The 23,288-nt window shown below is 36.7% G+C and overlaps 1 protein-coding gene across 2 annotated transcripts in view; it reads left to right on the forward strand.

Annotated features, from left to right (window-relative positions):
* Positions 1-23,288, forward strand: part of JMY (junction mediating and regulatory protein, p53 cofactor) — a 73,148-nt gene that overhangs the window by 42,883 nt on the left and 6,977 nt on the right. For both annotated transcript variants that reach the window (XM_056324580.1, XM_056324579.1), the window contains 6 exons: positions 4,377-4,542; positions 7,953-8,140; positions 14,339-14,425; positions 16,966-17,061; positions 18,353-18,899; positions 21,253-21,563. In XM_056324580.1, coding sequence (XP_056180555.1) covers positions 4,377-4,542; positions 7,953-8,140; positions 14,339-14,425; positions 16,966-17,061; positions 18,353-18,899; positions 21,253-21,560 — 1,392 coding nt within the window. In that variant the 3' untranslated portion in view covers positions 21,561-21,563. The remainder of the gene's footprint in view (positions 1-4,376; positions 4,543-7,952; positions 8,141-14,338; positions 14,426-16,965; positions 17,062-18,352; positions 18,900-21,252; positions 21,564-23,288) is intronic.

Raw genomic sequence — 23,288 nt, forward strand, 5'->3', positions numbered from 1 at the left:
AATACAGGCTGGGTGGAGAATGGATCGAGAGCCGGCCTGAGGAGAAGGACTTGGGGGTGTTGGTGGATGAGAAGCTCAACGTGGCCTGACAATGTGAGCTTGCAGCCCACAAAGCCAGCCGAATCCTGGGCTGCACCAAAAGTAGCATGGCCAGCAGGTCAAGGGAGGTGATTCTCCTGTCTACTGTGCTCTGGTGAGACCCCACCTGGAGTGCTGCATTCAGCTCTGGAGCCCCCAAAACACGATGTACATGGGCTTGTTGAAGTGAGTCCAGAGGAGGGCCATGAAGATGACCAGAGGGCTGGAGCAGCTCTCGTATGAAGACAGGCCGGAGAGCTGGGGTTGTTCAGCCTGGAGAAGAGAAGGCTCTGGGAAGACCTTATAGCAACCTTTCAGTATCTGAAAGTGGTGTATAAGAAAGATGTGGACGGACTTTTTAGTACGACCTGTAGTGACAGGACAAGTGGTAATGGTTTTAAACTAAAGGAAGGTAGATTTGGGTTAGATGCCAGGAAGAAATTCTTTACTGTGAGGGTGGTGAGACACTGGAACAGGCTGCCCAGAGCAGCTGTGGGTGCCCCGTCCCTGGAAGTGTGCAGGGCCAGGCTGGATGGGCCTTTGAGCAACCTGGTCTAGTGAAAGGTGTCCCTACCCATGGCAGGGGGCTGGAACCTGATGATCTTTAAGATCCTTTCCAACAGAAACTCTTCTATGATTTTATGGTTGATGTGGGGTAGACTGAAACATGGCTTTGTTTTCTGTTTGAACAGTAGCAGATTACGTAAAAGGCTGGATAATCGAAAATCTAATAATGGCTATTTATATATATTGCGAGGGAAAAGTAATACAAATTTTTACAGTGAACTGCAGGTTAATTACTTTGTAATGACAGCAGATGAGAATGACCATGGTCTTACAACCTGGTAGCAACATGATTCAGTCATCAATGCAACAGGGTGATGCAGCAGCAGATGCTCTGTGGTCTGTCAAATCAGTTATTTCCAGTATCAAGAGAAGTGTTAGTGTCACTGAACATGGACTTCGGAGATTTCTTCTGTACCCTTCTTCTACATGTTTCTGATTGGCCAAGAAAGATTAGTTCTAACAGCAGCAGTTACAGGGAGGGCTACTACAATGATGCCAGAACAGTGAGTCTGTTTTACAAAAGGAGGTGAAGTTGTTTTGACAAATGAAGTGATGTTTGAGATGGTACGAAATTGCTCTCCACAAAAGTACTAAATGGGAGTAAATATTACTCAAGAGTAATGCATGTTGCTGTTCAGTATTGGCATAAGAACAAATGGTATCACCTGATTTTGAATACATTAGAACTACGGAAGTAGCTTCCTAGCAGCAAGGAGGGACTATCTGGAACAGACTTCCAGTGTGAGTAATAAACAGAGTTTTGTGGAAGCTTTGTGTTTTGTTTTTAGAAAAGCAAAATAAGAACAATAACAACATGGACATTTTTTTAAGAACTCCATTTATGAAAAAGGTTCACTTTAGATTTGTCTGTAAGCATTCCATGGTGATAGAAAGCTAGATTTGATGGCACTCGCTTCTGTATTCCACGTTTGGCTATTTTTCAGTTAATTCTGTCATCTATCCCTTTAGTATGTGTGTTCAAGTTCTTGTCAGAGGCTTTCTCTTTTAACTCATATCTTATTAACAACATAGGGGTTTACAGATGATATGTTTCTGTCTTAGAACTATTAAGAAACTTAAGTTTCTGCTTAAGTTTCTTCACTTGGTATGAATGACATAACAAAGCCTGTAAGGCCCAGAGAGAATAAATTATTTGCTTTAGTTAATGCAGGAAATTGTGGTATAGCAGAAAATTGAACTTGGATCTCCGCAGTTCTACTTCTTTGTCCAACTGCATAATATTTCTTTCCTGTAACGTTCTCTCATGTTGAAGATCTTCATGTTTATTTTGCGGTGTTGATCAGCATGAGAACTACCGAGGGTGCAGCAAATTACCTGCAGATAGCAATTTGTGAGATTAAGAACTGAACCACTTTAAATTTTTTAAGAAAAAATGCTGAAATTTTCCCGAGTGGTGATACTGTTTTGAATTATCACACATAATATAGTATCTCACATAAAATTTCAACATAAATGGTTGAAATTAGAGGCCCTCATTTTTTTTTTCATGAGGGGCTATTATGTAGCTAGGGTATCTGCCTGAGAACCATACAGTGATACTAATTTTCCCTTGCTGTTGCACCTGAAAACAAATACAGTGGTGCTGTGCCCCTAAAACAGACTAGGTTGTCTGGTCTGCAGCATCTGTGATGTGTGTTTGTAGGGCTAAGATTCAGTTGTCGCACAGGTCCTTTATCAGGCAGACAGCAGTGTAGTTGAGTGAAATACTGAGCTGCTATAACTTCGTAAGCCGATATGTTTGAAGATGACCTATTTATGTCTATTCAGTCTTTATACAAAGTCTATGGGGTTAAGTTAGGGAATATATATTTTTTTAAAGAAAAAATAAGTATAACTGTGTGAATTTCAGTTCACTGACAAATCAGAAGTTCTTAGTTGTGGTAGAAGTTCAAATTACATTGCCTTAATTTTAAACAAAATTCAAAAAAACAAATGAGCAATGAACATTATCCCTCTCATGTGGAAAAACTGCAACGTTCAAGAGAATCAGTCCTTTTGTCTTGAAAATAGCCTCTAATTCACTCCAAATATTCCATCCTTATATCATTTACTGTTCTGGTCACAATTAGTAACTTAACATGAATGCAGAGTGAAAAATTGGCATACAAGATATTTTGGTGTCACACTGGACTGAAACGTAGATGTTACTGATTTTAAGATTTATGAAATTGCTTAAGGACTTACTGAGTCTTTCAGGCTAAGAGTTGATACACAAAAAATGCGTTCAGTAAATATACAGTATAGTAGAAGAAATTTTTAAAATAAATGTTAACAAGAATTGATTCACAGGTCTTTTGTCAATCTTAGATGGAAATAAGTGTAATATACAGAACTGTTTCCTTAGTGTTTAACTGAGCTGTGAAATCGCTGTCAATGGATAATGATGCAGGTGTAAAAGCATACATGCTATAAAAAAGGGGGTAGAACATATTTATGAAGTATAATCCAGTAGTCGGTTTTGTATAAAAGGCAGCACTGTGGCTGAAGCTCTGCTGCACAGGGTGCTGGAAGCTGGTGAGATATTTTAGGGAAGTATCACTGCTCTGTCTACTGTTTCATCTTCGTGGATATTTGCAGTTAACCTTTGTCTGAAACAGGTTATTGGGTAAGATGGACCTTAGGTTTAATTCAGTACAGATAATTTTCTGTTTTAGTACAGTTACATTTAAACATGTGTGAGAAACAACTGAGGAAACCTGTTTCTGGGTATTCATTAGAGATACAGTTTTACACCGTGAAGAAACCACCATAGTGTAAAAACATACTAGCAAATCTTTTTTTTTTTTGAAATACATAGTTTCCTTGGTAGCTATCCCCTTTTAATGATTGAATGCCTGTAATACAGAAACTGGATGACATTTCATCAGAATGGTAAAGTAGATAGATCACAAATCTCAAGTAAAATTTACAATTACTTTCATCCACTATCTGAGAGAAACTATCAGAGAGACATTTTTTTGAGCAGTTTGAGAACTTGGAAGTAGCCCAAACTTTTCTGCGTGCAGGTTGTAGAGCTGCATGGCTTTTAATTCCCTCCAAAGTGAGACAGCACACAAGATCCCCTTACATGTTGTTATTTCTTAAATGTGGCCTGAGTGGCTAGATTTTTTGGCTGAATGAAAGGATGATTTGAGTTCCCTTTGGTTATGTCTTGCTTCACTTTTCTATGCCAAATGTATGACACAAGTGCTTATATATATGTGTGTGTATATATATATATAACTCCTCAGTTGTCACTGCAAGAGGGATCAGTGCATGTTTCTACCACCTTTCTTATTTTTTCCTCAGTTCAGCTTTAATGACAGTTTTAACTAGGTTTCTAGAGGCTCGTTGTGAAAAACTTTTTAGACTATCTGGACTGAAGGCAAGAAAATTCTAATTTCATTATGTATCTTCAAGTGAATCAAGTAGCAGAGTAAAAGAGTGGTAGGGATGTTTCACACTGTGCTACATGACTTGTCACTGTGATAGTCACAAAGTGTAATACAATGCTATGGATTTCTTTCATTGCCATATAGGAAAAAATGTCAGATATTAAAGACATTAGAAAGCATGTGGCTGATCAAAACCTATCTTCGATGTGTTCAATTTTAGCATGTCATGTTTAGTGTACTGGACTTTATTTAGCTGTAATCATAAAGTCTGTGGTTTTGTTCTTCTCATTACCCTGGAGTCATGTATGTTTTGTTTTGTTTTCTCTTTGCTTTTAGATGCAGAGCCTGAAAGGTGGTACTGAAGCCATAGCCCATTTGGATCAGTTAGAAGCTGATTATTATGATCTACAGCTTCAATTATATGAAGTGCAGTTTGAGATCTTGAAATGTGAAGAGCTGCTGCTGACAGCACAACTTGAAAGTATCAGAAGACTGATGTCAGGTGCTTTATGCGTTTTAATTAAGTCATAATCTGTAAAAGCTAATTCTGTTCCTAAGAGTTTAGTGAAGCCTGTGGGAATTAAATGAGAACAGATTCTTTATTATGTGACTAGCTGGATTTTCTAATAAAAGTACTGTTAACTTAAAATTTGCACCTGATCATAAGCCATATACTTACATATATGGAAGTTTTTGTCTGGTTCTTATTGCCTGTGTTTGGAAATAAGCGTGTAAGATACTATGTAAGTTTTGGAAAACTAAATTCAGGGAGGAGGAAATGCCTTAATGACTGGACTTGTGTCACTAAAAATTTGCATTGGTATTAATTTATTTGAAGTTATTTGTTTTCAAAAGGCATTCTTGCAAATTGCAGTCCTTCAGTTAAACTTTTGAAGCTTACTGTATTGCCATTTCATTGATCTAGAGCAGCAATGTAAACCTCCTGTTTCTAGAATGTATAGTATACCTTGTGTGCCTACAGACTATGAAATGGTACAGGTACATCATACAGCATTTTTGAATATGTCCTTTGGACCTTTCTGTAGTTTTTATTCATACAAGCTCTGTTTTACTGCTCAGTGCATAGAGCTTGCACAGCAAATTTTGTTATGGATAGAAAAGTCACTTAAGAGATTTAAATCTGGATTGTATTGTGAGTTCTCTCTGGAAAAAGAGAGAACATAGGTATCATGGATTCTTCTCAGTGCTACATGAATGTCCTTTTTAGGTTTGTGATGGCAACAACTGTAACAGCATGTATTGAACATGAGGATTGAAAACGCTATAAGTGACTTAAAAGAAATGTGCAGCTTTGACTGGATGCCCTCAGTGGAGAGCTAGTTAGTGCTTTGGAGATAATTAGTCTTTGTATTTGGGAAATCAGACATTTAATTTTGGTACAGAAGTCACAGTATGATGTGCTTACCTGCAGACCAAAGGAAATCCCTTGAACAGGAGGCTGAGGACTGTGTAGCAAAATCCTTCCTCTTTGATGTAGTGACAGTAAAACCTAAGGGTCCTTGGAAATTGTTTGCTGTAAAAACAGTTTAGGCCATTAAAACTTATCACTGATGTCGTCTCTAGAAATCTCAAAAAACCCACAACCCAGCCCTACAACCTGACCCAAAATAAAGACCATTAAAGGCAGCTGTTATGTTAGAAGGAATTACTGTTTTCCAGCAGCTCTCAGTTAGTATCTTTAGGACAGAAAATGAAAAATACAGTTCTTAAATGTGTGGGAATTTTGTTCAAAGGATGAAATTAACTCTTCACGCTTCACTTAGGTGGAGGGGATAGATCAATTAACATGAAGAATGTGACACTGAAGTGGCTGCATCTCTTCAATACTGTTCAGCAGTGAATCTGAATGAAAGCATCTAAAACATACAGTGTTCTTTTAGCATGTGTTGTTTCCTGTGCTGGTAAAGAGAAAGGCATGGTCTATTGCATCTTCTGTTTTGTTTCCTTTTCAAAGTGTACTTAACAGTCAGTAAATTAATAGCCTTTTAGTTGTGCATATCTGTATGACTTGAAATACGTGTGTCTTAGTGACTTGTAGAGGTTGTTGCTATTCTTTACTCTTTGACTGTATAGGCTCTGCAGAGATACGTAAGAGTTTTGCATCCTGTTTGGATTTGAAGGACATCAGCAGTACTGCTAATGAAGTCCTAACAGAAGTTTTTGAGAGCATGATTTGATTTGGCTGCCTGTGGGCTGTAAGCTAGAATAAAAACATTTTCTCTTGTAAATTCAGCACTGAATTTTTTAAAAAAAAATAGGATCTGAAAAGTATGAGGTGATAATAAATTGTCAAATTATGAACAACAGTAGTAGTTTTTTGATCTCATTAAGAAAATACCTCCACTGAAATTCACAAAAGGTGAATTTATTAGGTTAGAGTACTAAAGGGTCTTATCCTATCCACACAAACTATTTATACATCCTTGTAAGATGGTTTTGTGGGGGATGCACTTGTAAATTCCTGTCTTTTGCTCTGTTTGAAAGTGTTCTAAAAATTTGTGTGTAAATTCTCCCATTTTGTAAGTGCATGGCAAAATGTAATTGTTGTTAGCCATAAGTCTTATTTTTACTCACTGATGTCTCGCGGTGGATTTTAGTGACTTGGCAGTTTTACGTATGGATGAAACTTCATGGGTTTTTTGGGAGTTTGGGTTGTTTGTTTTTTTTAAGTGAGCACTGAGGTAAAGACTAGTAGATCCGGTTTTATTAGTTTTTATTTTGAATTTAATATAGTGCTGTGCTTTCTTTTCTGATTCTGCTATGTCTTTTGCTGAATTGGAATTAGCATGACAATTTTGGTTGCAGCAGAGACTGTACACACAAATAACATGAAGTGACAGCAGCTTTTAAAATAGACAGTGTACTGAAGAAGACCTTGCCCCTCTCGCCAAGTAATCTAGTAGCAGAGGTAGGAGGAAGTTACAGTCTTGCTGAGAGTAAGTTGAAGTTAAAATGGGAAGGTTTGATGTTACTGCAGAGTAGACATTCAACAGTGATGCCAGCTGTATTTGCCGGGTTCACACAGCAGTAATGCATATTCCTCTTGGTGTATTACAAAAATATCCTACCTGGTATGCCAATGAAATAAGGAACAAGAGGCCTTTGCTGCTGCAAATTCTGCAAGGATTATAATCATCACTCTTTCCTTCTTGGCAAGAGATGAGAAGGCAGCATTCAGAGATGAGCTCAGCGTTACACTGAACGCTTCAATCAGGAGGCTAAAAATCACGAGTGTTGATAAAACTATTAGTAATGACCTCACATCCAGACCTGTAATGCTCTGAAGGATTGCCTTGAAGTTACCCTCCCTCTGTTGCCTCTGAGCGGAAGCAGTGACTGGGAGGTCAAAAATCCAATAAGATAGGATTTTTGGTGTTTTGTTGGCTGATTTCCTTTCCATTAGATTAATAGTCAGTTAGTAGTAGTCGGTTCTTTGGTGGCAGAAGTCTCTCATGCCAAAGACTTAAAGAGTCTGTATATCCTGAACTTTGTAGTGAAGACTGGAAGGTATTACTGCACATCACGGGTCCTTTGTGTTACTTAAGAGACCCAAAGGCATGCATGAACATTGTGATCAAGTTAGGCTACAGACGCAAGTGTACATTTACAGTTATATTTGTTTTTTAATGCTCTGAACTTACCTGAATACCAGGCTGTGCTTCATTGGTGTTGATTTATGTTCTTCATAGGAACTTTAAAACCCTACAGTGCTCTGCTGTTTAGTGCTTTTCCTCTGACCTTTTGATTTTTGTTAGTCCTCTGAAAGGACTATAGCATTCTTCTACATTAAATCTTGCAACTCAGTGGGAGGGTGGTTGTTGAACAAAACAAAATGTTAATCAAATACAAACTATTGATTTGACTTTTTCATTGCTGACATTTTGAAAACAGAGAAGAGAGATGAAGTGGTATATTATGACACTTACGAAAGTATGGAAGCCATGCTTGAAAAAGAGGATATGGCAACATCTATACACTTGCAAAAAGAGGAGCTGCAAAAGTTACAACAAAAAATCCGCCAGCTGGAAGCAAGGCGTGGACGTATTTCAGCCAAGAAAGCCTACCTCAGAAATAAGAAGGTAGTATTAAATTGCAAATTTTTAGCATAATTAGCAATTTAATAAAATTTCAAAAGGTTTCATTTCAGGTACAACTTCCAGATATCCCAGAATTTTCATGGATTGTATTTGCTACTTATTAAAAGTTGTTATACAGAGTACCAAATACAATAGCTCGTTTTATTAAATAGATATATTTAAGATTATTTCCCTTTACATAAACCTTTAATTACTTTGAAGTCAACAAATAAGCTTGTTTCTGTTAACTAATCAGAATACTTTCATGTGGAAAGTGCATGCTAGAGTGTGTGTTTTTACAAAGAGTAGTTTTGTTTGCAGAAGAGAATTTTTAAGGGTGTTTTCTCAAAGTTCTGTTTTCATTCCCTTACCTCATCCTTTTAAACTTACGTCATGTGTCATGGATACTCTGTATTCAGCAGATAGATATAAAATCCAGTATATATTCTGATTCGTAAATCTAGGCGTGCTATTTAGGACCACTTTCCTTCTTCATGCGTTACATGGTTGGGATGTTGTGCAGAAAATTCTTTTAATATAGCTAATATTTTGAAATTGTGTATTGTGTGTATGTAAATATGCTCATTCCTTTTTTCCAGAATTACTTGTTTATTGTTCCGTAGCAGTTTGTGGTTACATTGATATGCATTATTAGTTAGTGAGATAGCATAATGAGTAGAATAGATCAAATTTTGAGAGTGCATTGTGATACTTGTTATAAAATAGGTTTCTGACACATACTATAAGGCTATGCAGAAGTCTCGGATGAGACCTTGTTCTAGACTGGGATCAAGGGTTGGTTTTTTGTTGCCAGTCATTTCCCTTGATGTGGGGGATGACCCTTTTGTAGAAACAGTTGTAGTAGATTAAGGGTACAGCCCTCAGGTTTTGCCTCCCCTTCATAACTAATAATCTATTCCTGTACCTGAATCTGAAGCATGACAGAGCAAACAAAACGGTTGATAACATTTTATATTTTGGATTTTTTATATTTCTTCAGTCACTGTCCTGTCTCTGATTGACACAATATGGAGAAGACTGCAAATAAATTATTATAAAAGAAATGTCTCTTATTATCCAGTTATGGGAACTAGTTTGCTCAGTTACTGAGTTTGTTTTCCATGAGCTTGTAAAAAGAAAAAGTATCAAGAAGCTGGGCATCCTAGTGCCTAGTGCTTCAAGGGATAGATCCTATCTCTCATGCTGTGCTAATTACCATAGGCTACATTATAATAGTTATACACTGTTTTCTCCTGAATATGAAAAGGCACTGCTGGTATCTTGGGGGAGACAAACCTGTTTAAAAGCAACAGCCTGGTTGCTGTTCCCTACTTAACTTGTGGGAGTTACCAAGTCTGAGAAGCAACCATGAAGCAGGAGTAGAGTTCTCTGTATAATTAAGTAGTCACCTTCAATTGGCTCATTTGTTTCAAGGTTATGCTATGATAAAATACCTTGTTGAAGCTGAAGGAATTGGTTCTAGGCTGTAACACACTAGTTGCAGCATGCCTACTTGTGCACTGAGACATGATGGAGAGTTGTATAGGGTAGTATTGCTTGTCTGGATCTGTGTGTGGGAATTATATAGTCACGTATGCTCAACATTTTGCTGGAAGAATGTGGCTGTACTGCTTTTAGGACTTGAGGTAGTGTCTCAATGTGGAACCTCACTGCTGGATGTCACAGCATGGACATCACAGCTCACTCAGAACTAGTTCCAGCTCTACTAATTTCATTGCCCAGCATAACACTATTTGCAGTTGAGTGCTGCAGTGAGATACTTAGCTTTCAGCTTCTAAAGAAATCACAGATTGAAATAACTTGTATTTAAACTTGCAGGGGGAAATCAAAGATTTTTATTTGAGCAAAAAGAATAGGCAGAATCTGTTGTGTGCCATTGTGCGGCACTCGCTGGGCAGAAAAGAACATAGCTATTTTGATGGCTGTTTATGTTAGAGGCATTTACTGTAGCTGCCCTTAGTACTGCTAAATAACATAGAGCCCCACTAAGCTTACCAGTAATTACCTGAAAATCAAGATTCTTGTGGCTTTGATTCAAACATAAACAAGCTTTGTATCTTGAGAGACCATTCTAGTGATGTTGCAAAACATTGTTAATGAACACTATTTATAGTGCCTGATGTGGGTAGCTGTACTTCACAAAACTGGGAGGAAAAAGTCTTGCTCTGAGGAGTTTGCAGTTTTAAGTTAAGCGTGCAGAGCAAACATACAGATGGGATGCAAGAACAGTCTCTAGATGATGGGAATGAGCACAGTGATGACCGAATGCTAAGGGAGGAAGAGAATGTGTTTTTCAGGGTGCATTTGAAAGTATGTGCTGTGTGGTAAATCTTTCTCAAAGTTTGTCTCTGTCAATTAAGAAACATTTACTGTTGAACTGAGATGGGAGTCTGTTTAATGCTTTTTAGATGGTGTTTCTGACCATGCTTGTTTCAGCAAAGTATCTTAAAACAGACCTGTAAACAAGTGGGTGTATTTTGGACTGGGTTGGGTGAGGTTTTGGTGAGGGGTTTTTTTGTTTTCCTATTTTTTTTTTACTTTGTAATTCTGTAGCTGAAAACAAAATGCAAGCTGTGCATTAAGTAATGTATATCACAGTCCTGTGATATATTTAGAAATTACAGTCCTTGCTTGTTATTAGGTTTTTGGCAACTGAAGATTCCCTTAGGAGAATGCCTCCTTTCCTGGCAGCAGATATAATGATTAAAAAAACAATAGGCAATAATTCTCTATCATTGGTTTTTATTTTTTGGAGGAGCTAATTTCATCATCTGGGTGTTTGAAAATCTTTTCTGTTGAGAAGATAATGCAGTGAAGAGGAATCGGTTTATATATAGTAAGAGTATACATAATATAAATACAAGCTTCTGTGACTATAGTCTGTTTTGTTTTTCAGAAATTACTTACCTGTTTTTGAAGTTGATGCTTTTATTTTTTAATGATGTCAAATAATTGTACTAAACCTTTATTACAAACGTTTGCTAAAGGTTCCTTAGAAACCTCATTCAGTTGTGATTCTGACTGAGCCAGAATTTTTTTGTGTGTGGTTTTACAGAAGTTGATGTTCTTTCACTGTACTACCATGAGCATAAACTCCATTCTCATTTTTTTTAATATAAACCTATTTGCATTTGTTAAACGGTCATTTCCTGATGTTCCTTTGTTTTTATCGTAGTGAGTGAGTTACTAAAACCCAGGATTTTTAACAGTGGTCTCACTATTTTTCTTACTTCTTGAAAGCTAGTTACAGATACTTCATGCGGGATGTCACTATTGTTATCCCAGTGTACCCCCTGCTGGCGGCACGTAGTATTAATTAGGTTACCATACGGACTAAGCAGCTGTTTCATTAGGGAGCTAGATGTATAGCAAAGAGTCAAGGTGAAAAAGTTAGTGTAGAAGGTGTCTAGAAAACATCTTTGGAAAAACAGACTTGTGAAAAAATTGAATTATTTTATATCCAGGAAGAGCGTTCCTTATGAACAGACTGGGAGAAGCAACTGGTTGGTGAAGCTGTTTGGGGTATGTTTATAATGTGTGCTTTGATCTAAGAAGCTTCCTCATATGCTGTTGTGTCCATTTATTAGGGCATCTTCACTACTTTGCAAGCCTACAGTTTGAAGCGTAGCCCGTGCCAAAACAGGCGTTATGTAGATGTACTGACAGCTGGCACAGGGTTACTCGGTATGCTTGATTATCGTTATTATTATTACTGCAACAATGTAAGGACACAACTACACTGAATGCTTATAGCAAAATACAGTTTCTGTACATACTGAGCTTACCTAATGAGAAGCTAACAATTTTGATGCTTTTCAATGTGAAAGTAATGCTTACTGGAACTAGTTAAATACAATACTAATGTAGATCTGTATTTTGTATTACTAGTCCTAAATGTGGTAGTTTATCCAGTGACAAGGGTTGAATGGTTCCTCAGCTCTCCCTTTTTGTCTTTTTAATAGAAGTACTATTTGATACTGTGAAATTGGTCAGGTAGTTAAGAGAAATTGGCGTTACCTCTCAATAATCTTGTTGAGTTCCATACAGTTGGTCAGCATCTTTCTTGAGGAGTGGCTCTCACTGGATGTAGTGCTCCTGCTTTCCCAGTGCTGAGAAGCCTCAGGGGACTACTTCACATGTTCAGCAGGCTGTATTCCTGCTCATACACCCAATTATGATGTTTTCTTTTTTTGCAGGAGTTTGTTCTTTTATGGTCAACTTGTCATCTTTCATAATCACCCAGATCGTTTTCTTTAATGCTGCCACCTGGCTGTTTTTTTGTTCATCCTTTGTTTGTAGTCACTTAGTCTTGTCTACAAGTAAAATCCAGCATTTGTCCCTATAAAATGGCAACTTTTTCCTAATTAAATTCAAGTGTGTTGTTTATTAGTACAAAGTCAGCACCAGATATGTTTTGCTCTGATTTATCCTCTTCATATGCTTAATTGCTCTTAAGCAGTGCTTAAAGTATCTTTCATTATTGCTCTTAATCAGAAAGATTTAAATACTGGTGCTAAAGAGAAAACATTTCATAGACATGTGCCCCCCAGTTTTTTATGAGACATGTCAAAAAAACCAAACCAAACATACATTTTCTCATTATTTTATAATACTTCTTTATATCTCATTACATATATTCCTCATTAGTTTAGAAGACTTCTAATCAAACTTAACACATAAGTAGAAAATAAAGTGTCAAGGTAAATCAGTATTACAAATAGTGTTTCAGATTCTCTAACAATATTCTGACGGTATTGTGCCTTGAAATGCAGAAATGAGGTAGTTTGTACTTTTGCAGTTACAAATTAAATGAATTAACTTTTCCATTGTTTTAATTAAACTCTTTTCACCATGGAAGAAAAACCCCACAAACGAACGTAAATCCCAGCCATGTTTAGCTATATATATATATACCTCTGATGAAGCTGGGCCACTGTTTCCACAGAAACTTTCATGCTTTTGCCAGTTATCTGTATACGGTAGCAGCATTGATGGTTTTACTGCCCTGTACAGGAGCACTGGCTGACTTTTTATGTGGTTTCAGTATGTCCCATAACCTGCTTGTAGGAGATAGTAGGTTTTTCTGCCATTTCCAAGTGTCCAAAACTGTGGACTTTTTTTATCCCTCCGCTCCTTGTTTTTGTATCTTTTTGCCACTACTGTAGTGGCTTGCTTGATGGCTGATAACTCCATCAGCTGCTCCAAGCATTGCTGTCAATGGCAAAGCTCCTGTCTGGCTCCATGCAGTATGATGCCTGGGAAGCCCATTGCTTCAGCGTTCTGGCTGCAGTCACACTCCAGACTGCTTCCTAACACTGCCCCTTTTACACAGCCGTGAGTTCTGTTTCTGACTACACGGCTGACTTGGTTATAGTTCTGCGTGCTGTGTGTACTGAGCCTAATTTTGTGGCCCATACTGTCTGATTTCCTGGCCCTCACTATTGTCCTATGAACTTGTCTGTCTTGTCGCTACCCTGAATTCCTACACATACCTTTTCTTTGTAACTGAGATTTAATTCAGTTCTTTTTATATTACCTGAAGTTTGAGTGTCATCCTGTTTCTTGTAATCTATTGTAATGTGGCCTATTTTGATTTGTTTTAACTTCTTATTTGCAAGCAATGTAATAAGTGCTTGTTTTTAAACCAGACATTACAGACATGAGCTTGGTATAATAAGTGAACCTGCTTGTGCATGCATAAAATTGTAACAACTTTATTAATGTTTATGCTTGCAGATTGTATGTGCAAAAGATGAACTGACAGTTGTAAATGGAAAGCTGTCTAGTTGCATAAACAGAAATACGTGGTGTATTTGAGAGTTAGTTATTATCCATGTATATAAATGCATGGAGTTATGCAAGGTTTTTATGAAGTATTTGGCAAATCGGTGTTTGTTGCCACTTTCATAACGGTATTGTAGAATACACTTATCAAACAACTGTTACTTGTGTACATTCTTTTGACAGAAGTAATGGGTTTGGGTTTGTCTGGATTGGTTTTGTTCTTATTTTGTGATTTTACTTTAACTTAAATTAGCTTGGTTAAATTAGTTTGTCTGAGATAGGCTTTGTAATTTTTATTTTTCTAATGCTTACTGCTGTTTCCTAAATATGACATTTTACTCTGTAAATCGATATTTGAAATTCATATTTTATAGATAACATTTTATGTTGCTACAGGAGATCTGTATCGCAAAGCATAATGAAAAGATCCAGCAGCGTCACCAGAGTGAGGAAGAATACAAAACGCACCACACTGTTCAGCTAGTAAGTTCCGCTGTTGAGTTTAGCCTTTAGTTAATAGCTTGCATTCCTCATTGTACATTAATTAGGAGAGTATTCAGAGTGACAGCTGTTTTAAAAAAGATGGTGTGTAGCCCTGGCCTTCGCACCATGAATTTCTGTATCATACTATGCTGGTAAGGGGAAATACGTGTTTGTGTTAGGATGAGATTGAACCCAAGCAGATAGAACAGTTCTTTAATGCTAGGTTCACAGTCGTAAGTGATGACTGCGAGGGTTAAGCTGCATGCAGTTTATCACATTCACATAGGTGATTCTGGACATCTGGGTACAGCATCAGACACACTGAAATGAGAAGGAAGACATACATTTTTATTCTTGAATCTTAATAAGCCTGTTTGTTATTTTTCGTCTTTCTAGAAAAGTCACTAGAATTTTGTGTATAAAGTTGTAGTTCCAGCTGTATGCTCCATGATTCTCCACACAGTCTCATCACAGAGTATAGGCTAGCTAGTCTAACTCTTGTGCTGAACATAATAGACTTCATATTAAAAAATAGTCAAATTCTGAGCTAAGTCTTGGGAGCTGATACAGTATCAATATTTAACAAAGATCACTGACAAAGATGCATTGAAATCCAAGTCTTCTCTTTAATTCAGGCTTCAATTAGATTAGTGAAAGTGATTCTGTTTCATCCTTATACATTTTTAACATTGATGTATTTATCCAGGAAGTCAGCTGCATAATTTATTTTATGAAAAGGCTACTTGGGAAAGACAGGACGTATTGGCATACTCTTTCAGGAGCTTAGATAAATAGTTTGTTTTTTTTTCAGTTCTTAACAATAAGGCAAAGGAATTTGCTGTGTGGAGTGGTCCATTTGTCACTCTTAAAAATAAGACCCGATAAAGCTGAAGGACTTTCTTGTCTCTCAAAACTACGGGGCTTTTTTGTTACTTCATGGAGTAGCCCACTTGCATTATAATGAAGAACCTTATGCTGATATTTTTTTTGGTCTTTTTTTCTGTTAATATAATGTGACTGAATTTCTGCTGTTACTGTAACATAGATTTTCAGCCACTGATTTTCATTAAGAATTTTGAAAAGATAACTGCAAGGGTGTCCAAACCTAAAACCAAATAAAAATTGCAATTCACCACTCTTATTTAAAAACAAAAAAGCCCAAACCAAAACAACAAACCCCTTGAGTTTGAGACTGCTTCAGCTAAAGTTTGATCTGTTTGCGTATGTAACATGCAGGTGTGGTGGCAGAGCTATCCTTCCTGCTATAATACTTTCTTTATGCCTCTGATTTAACTTTTGTCCCTTTGCTTTATTTTCTTTTCACCACATGCTTGTATTCCTCTTCACCTTTTCCTGTTTCCTGTCCTTACTGTGTTTCAGATGCATTCTCCTCTTCCTCTCCCTAATGCATCTATATTCACTTCCTTCCAAATCACAGGAGTTGGCTCTTTATGAAGGACACAGGCCACTAGCTGACTTCTGAAAATGGCAGGCAGGCAGACATCGCTTTTGTGTTGACTGAATGACAATAAAAGTTCACAAAAGTGATCAGAATTTTTAATTACGATGATGAAGATGAGCTTCTAAAAGAAGTTCTAAATGCTGTGAGTCATTTAAGGATTAAAGCTGCTGTTTCTGCTCAGGGTTTTTACTTCATAGTCACCTGTTCTATCACTTTCCCTCATAACTTCTGAACCTGTGTACAATGACTTTTGCCATCTGATAACTAGTATCCACTTTCAGTAGATTTGACTGAATAGTAGTGTTTTGTTTCAAAGATGTAGTAACTGTGCTGAAGTTTTGTGAAAATTGGATGCCTAGTTAAAGGAGGTGATCCGAATTTATGTTGTCACTGAGGTAAGATCCCCAAACAAGAAAAAATACATCTGTCTTAGCTGCAGGGAAGAACTTCAAACCTTTATTGAAGTAGGATTACAGAAAATCAAGCTGGATTAAATAATGACAGTTTAAGGTAATTAAATATGAAACTTTTGTTTACTGTTGTAAATCATAATGAAAATATTTACTTAATTTGCTCATTACTGGATTCAAAATTTTGTGGCACTGAATTCAGTGGTTTCTTGTACTGTGAAAATACTGATATGACTTGTTTTAAATGGGCAGCATTGCAATTTGAGCTGTCATTTTTTTCTTGAAATGAGAGAAGATGGATACTGATTTGCTGTCTGGTTAATTTATACCATTTTTAATTTAAGGAGGCTTTTTCCATATAATTTTCTGTCATGTCTGTAGCTATTTCTCATCTTTCTAGATAACAAGTCTTTCAAGTGTTCTAATTCCAGATTGAAATCTTCCTTTACTGAGCTTTGATTTCTTTAAGATTCTAAAACATGAAATACATAGCATTTTTTAAGGGGAAGAAAAAGGTGAAGTTTGGAAGTTCAGAAGTGTATTTGAGAGGTAGGTTGTTAGGTAATTCTTAACAGTTAACGGAAGAGTTAATTTAAGTCAGTTTTTTTAATGATGCTAAACATGGCATTGTATGTAATATTCACATGTTTTTCTATGTGTTTTCTCAGAAGCGAGATCAAATACAAGATGAAGAGGAAAGAAAGAGCTCCTGGGTTAGTCAGGAGCGACAGAAAACACTGGACAGACTTCGCACATTTAAACAGGTAACAGAAGAGTTGTTCTTTTCTGCCAGTTTATTTTGCAAAACAAATTTTTACTCATTCTAGGACTATACTGTGCTATTAGCTGTACTCTTTCATTGTGCAGTTAACTGTTCTTTGGAAATCTTGCAGCAAAATATGTCATTGGTAGTAATGAATTCCTCTGGCCATTACATTCCCAGTGCTGTAATAAGCTTCTGTTCACTCTTACATCTACAACTTGTGACAAGACACTTAGCAAGTTCCCAAAGGAATTACAATCTGAGTGGTATGTCCCACAAAGCACATTACCATCTGACATACCCCAGTTGCCACTGATTGCTAGAACACCTGCCAATACCTGCTCCTTCCTATTACCATGGAAGTATCAGAAAATGAATAGAAGATGGAATGAAGGGAGGAGGGTAAGGAAAGGGGTGAAAGTATAAGAGAACAGAGACTGTATTAATTGGCAAAGACTTTTTTGTTTTGTTTTGCTGAATACATAAAAAAGTACAGGTACAAGAAGTTTCTCTGCTGGAAAGCTGTCTTGCTCAGCAGTACACTTTTTGTATCCTTATTGTTTTCAAGGCTTTTGAATTGCATAGCTTCTATAAATTAAAGCAAACTTATTTTAACCAGCAACTATTAATGAACTGACTTTGTGTGTAAGCATGGTTATATTGTTACGATCCCTATTGCTTTAGACCTACCACAATTGTGTAAAATGTATTAGATACGTCTTTCACAAGTGTTTACATTTTTGCGTTAAAATGGCTACGGATGAAACTAATATGAAAAGACGGTTACTGAGTCAGCAAGTTTAAGAACTAAATTAAAAATACTTCGAAATGTCTCAGAATGATTGGTGTTTTCATGAGATACCTTTTTAAGCAGTATGATTCACATCTAAGGCCAGTGTACTAGGTCAGAGGGGACTTTGTTGCAGAAGGAGTTTTAGAACCAGTTTTAGAAAAGGAAAGCAAGAGGGAATTTTGGATTTTAGTTTCCAGAAAAAAGTTTTGAATGTACAGTCTGGCTCCTAGTGAAATCCTAATTCTAACCCCATGTATATCCCTGACTAGACAAATGACATGTAAATTGTGGCTTAACCAAGAATAAAAATTAAGAAAACAGATCATTTTTGCATAAAGGTGAGGATATATTTGCTTTGCTTTTACATCCAGAGCAAAATGAATGAAAATAGCAGATGAATCCTGCTTGTCAGAAAGACAAACCCTAATGACAAGTACTTAGAATCTAGAATAGTGTGTTGCATGTACTTACCCAATTGTCAAAAACTTACTTATTTTAGCGGTACCCTGGGCAAGTAATACTTAAATCAACCAGACTACGTTTGGCTCATGCAAGAAGAAAATGTGCAACCAGCTCAGCACCCTGTGTTGATCAGCCTCAGTCTTTGCCAGCAACCATACAAATCCAAGAGAAGAGTGAAGAGGTGGAATTGGAAAATGCAGTCCAGCCTTTACAAGTGCAGGAATCTACAAGCTTAGAACAACTTCAAGATATCTCATTACCTCCAAATGGTGTTACCTCTGAACTGCCTCATGTTAGTGTTTCTGCCCTCACTGGTAATAAGCTTCAACCAGAGACTGTTACTGTAGTACCGCTGCCACCTCCTTTGCCTCCACCACCTCCACCTCCACCCCTGCCCTCCAAGGAAGATGCTACCAAATCCTTAGAGAAAAGTGACAGCTTTGTGAAACGTCAGAGTGAGGAGAAGGGAGTCCAGCACTCTTTTGGTGTCCCACCAGCACATCTGTTTGACAGCAGTCAGCTAGTCAGTGCCAAGAAGAAGCTTAAGAAGACGGGTGATCTAGAGGGTTTGCAGAGGAAAAGAGGTAATATTTTCACTTCTGTGTATTTAATTGTAATGCACATCAGTTCCTCTTTTGAATTGCTCTATAGAAAAGTGTATGCTTTGATTCTTTCATTAATGGGAGAGTCATTAAATCTTGTTCAGTTGACAGATACTGGCAACTCAAATGTTAGGACCTAAACACTTGTGAAACTGACTGTGTGATATACCACATTAGAGTAGCTAGAAAACAGAGCTAATTGCTGTCTGAAAGAATCTTTTCCTGTCTAGTTGACAGCCAGCACTGCAAATATTACATGCTTCTCTTGAGGGTGCAGTGATTTTTAAATAACATATGTTCAATTATAGTATATAATTTATACATTAATAACATACATAAAAGTTAATTTTACATAATCTACATCAAAGTAAAATGAATACTTGTTGAGGGACAGAGAAAACATTGAGAATGCTTTCTTCAAGGTTTCTTCAAATTTTCATGTAGAAGTCCACAAACCCTCAAGTACCCTTGAGAGCTGAGTAAATATATATGTGAACTACAATTAGAAATTAAACCTGTAATCATTCAGCAAAGCATGTTAATAATTAGCTAAAAGATCAAAAATTTCTTTGGAAACTGAAGAGAATGAATAGAGCACAGGGCTGAGCTGGGAGATCTGATACGACTTGTCAGTTCTGTGTTACTTGTCTTTTAACTGTTTAGCTCATATATAAAATGGGGAGAATGGCAGCCATGTTTGAATAAAGTAATGCTGGTGTTTTGGTGAAACATGCTATACTGGAGCAAAATTTTTATTTGAAAATCAGACATGGGATTTTCAAAAGTATTCAGCTGCACTGTTTTACTGTAAGTCACTGAGAAAGAGTACCTTGATTCACAATGCTGTAATATGGCTGTAATGATATTTTATTTAAAATTCTATCTGGCTCTGTCAGTTACAGCTGCAGAAAACATGACTCCATTGACATTTTCCCTCATACAGATAAAAGCAAAATTAGAACTGTCTTCATCAATCGGACAAACAAGAATGTTTCCTCTAGAAATTGTCCTTAAATGACTGAAAAACCTTGAAGAAACTGTATAGTTGCAGAATTCTTAAGCTCTTACAAATCCTGCAGGTTGCAGGTACAATGTCTTTAAGTTCATTATCAACTTTGATGCTGCTATGCTCCCTTTTTCTTTCTCTATAGTCTATTGTTTATTTTTCTGATACTAATTTTATCTTGCAATTTTATATAAAGCACATGTGTACAATTCAATACAGATTAAAATGACAAATACAAAATCAAATTATATTCTCCCTCTTAAGAGTATTGTTAATGTCTGTAGCTGCACTTTACCTGCTGCTCTGGTTTCCCCAAGATGTTCTCGGTCTCTTAAGTGGTTTCACAAATCTGTCTCTGTATTTTACGATCCTTCCTTCCACTTTCAAATGTGCATTCCTGTACTCTTTTCTTTTTTCCTTGTGTCTATTGTGTCTGGGCCATTAGTCTGATGGACAAAGCTCATAAATGCAAAACAGGTTTTAAAGATGTATTCTACAATGTACAAAAAAGAACTGGAGATGAATACTCATCAGTTGATTGATATGTGCTCTACATTGTATGTGCTAGTGTATGCGAGCTATTTCGAACTGTTGTACTTTATTATAATGCATTCTTTGGGACAGAGTTCTTACCTACTTGTAGCTCTTTAAAAAGCCAAAGGCCAATCTGTATTTTTGCAGAGAACTAGTCAGAAATTGTTGATAAAGGCTGGATTGTTGGTAAAGTGTTAACTCTTACTTCTTTCTTTTCATTAATGATAAAGGAAGGGAATTTATGTAGGCATGCTGTGACTAGGTGCCAATACTTACATGAGTCCAGAGGAGCAGAAAAATGCATGCTGTTGCAGTTGACTATACTGCTGCTTCCCTCACTGACATGCAGTCCATGCAGTAGGTAAAATCAGCCACAAAATTCAAGTGCTGAGAATGGATTGCACAGTCCAGTACTTCAGATATGTCTCACTACCTGAGTTTCAAAGTCAAGAAAGAGAATATAATAAACACTTTAATGGTGTTGGATTCATGGCAGCTAGTTTGATTTTTCCTGACTGCAATCAGGAAAGCAGTCTTGTTCAAAAAATTTTACTACCTGTCTGATAGGAGGTGAAGTTGTTTCAGAAATTTGAGTTGTTTGTATAAACCAGTTTTGACCTGGTAATAGGGAAGAGAAATTTGGGGGCTAAAACAATATTGGAGCTACCATTATACTCTGTGCTATGGGACTATCACTTTAATAGTATGGAGCTACTTTTTGGTCTGTAGGAAATATAAATTAAGACTAATAAAATTTGGTAAAAATAATACTGAAGGTCTTCTGATTTACTACAGTGAGTTCCCCGATGGATGAAGTGCTGGCTTCCTTGAAACGTGGCAGCTTTCACTTAAGAAAAGTTGAGCAGAGAAGTCTCCCTCCTTTTCCTGACGAAGATGATAGCAATAACATCTTGGCACAGATTCGGAAAGGGGTGAAGCTGAAGAAAGTGCAGAAAGATGTTCTGAGAGAATCCTTTACAATTCTGCCTGATACTGACCCTCTGACAAGGAGCATCCATGAAGCATTGCGACGGATTAAGGAAGCATCACCTGAGTCAGAGGATGAAGAGGAGAGTTTGCCTTGCACAGACTGGGAAAATTAAGCTGTAATTAACCTACATCTTTTTTTAAAAAAAAATTTCAGTGCTTTTTGTATAACAGTAGCTGCTAAGCCTCAGGTTGTGCATTCTAGGAGATTTAGTATGAATGTGACTAAACTCTCTGGCATCCAGCGTGGTAAAACATGCACATATGAATTTAGTATCAGTGACTTTCCAAAGAATGTACGGTTTATAGTAAGGGAAAAATTTTCTAGGCGACATATTAACCTTTTATTGTTTGAATACTTCTGCTGAATTGACAGGACTGCTCCTAGAAAAAGCTGTATTTCATTTAGTAAATTTGAAGGGACTGTTTGCAGCTTACCAAAAAGCTTTAAAAAGCTTTTAAGTAACAAAGCAGCACTATTACTCTTGGACATGCCTTGTACTTATTTTCTAATTACTTCTGGCCTTGTAAAAGTTTAGCATGTTTATCACTTCAGACTGAATAGGTCCAAGTGAAGGATGGTTAGGTTTGACTGCTGAAGACATTGAAATGTCATTGGCTACCCTGTATGACTGACTCAGAGAGCTTGGTTTCAATCTGTAAACTTTCATGACTTAATTAAATTTCCAGACCATAAACAGTAAATATACAAATGTAACTTTCACTTCTGCTACTCATAGAAATCTCATTAGCTTGCATTATACTAAGCTACAGTGCCTGAAAGTACAGGTACTAGACTTCAGCAGATGAAGTTAATGATTTCAGAACAAACTGGAAATTGGCAAGAGATTAGTTTTCAAAATTATGGCTGCATCAGTAGCACAAAGAGATTCTTGATAACAACAGAAGCATACAGCATTAGTTTTGTGTTGTTCTTTTCTGCTACTGGCATGTGAATGAACTTAAGCCTCAATGAAAGCTTCCACTAAACTTAAAATTTGGAGAAAAAGAGAGGTAGGTGTGACAATCTGAAAAGAATTTAAAAATCTGTTTGGAAATCAAAGGCTATTTCAAGACTATGGAAGATCAATATTTATAATCCTTGCAACACAACTAGCAGTAGCAAAAAGATAACCTTTTTGGATATTTACAGTCAGGCATTTCTACCCCAGTTAGTTGTTATAGATGGAGGGTGACTATTGATAAGTGTTAACAGCGGTTTAAAAAATTATGGTGACTTAGCACGTCATCTGCTGAATGTTGTTGTGATTATGAAATACTATGTCTCAAACTGTTTCATTGGTACGCTATTTTCAAATAATAGTACTTAAAATTTTTGAAAAGGAAAATAAATATTGCCTTTATTTACTCGTGAACTAGCCATTGGCAGGACTAATGATTTAATGCTGTTTAATTATGGCATGCTCGTTCTCTTCCATACCAAAAGAACTGCTAGTTTTGGAGCTGGAATTCTAGCACTGGAGGTGTACTTAACTCTTGCTGAAACTCAAACTGAAAATAATTTTGCTTGGATGTAACTTTTTCTATACTTGCATACTGAAAACTCCCACTACCACAGCCCTTCAGAAATGAAATGACAGCTGTAAGAAAAGATGTGCCTTGCAACTGACTTGGCTTTCTCAGTGCAATTATTCTCTTTGAATTTCCTAGATTACTGAGCAAATTGAAACTCTATTTGACTTTATGATTTTCATAAATTTAACTTATTCTTTGGGATTTTGTTTGCATTTTTAGCAAGAATACTCTTTTAATACTGTGGATCATATATATATATATATATATATATAAAAAGGCATTTTCCAAGAGTGACTTTGAATATTTTT

The sequence above is a fragment of the Falco biarmicus genome, chromosome Z (genome assembly GCF_023638135.1).
Source record: "Falco biarmicus isolate bFalBia1 chromosome Z, bFalBia1.pri, whole genome shotgun sequence".
NCBI lineage: Eukaryota > Metazoa > Chordata > Aves > Falconiformes > Falconidae > Falco > Falco biarmicus.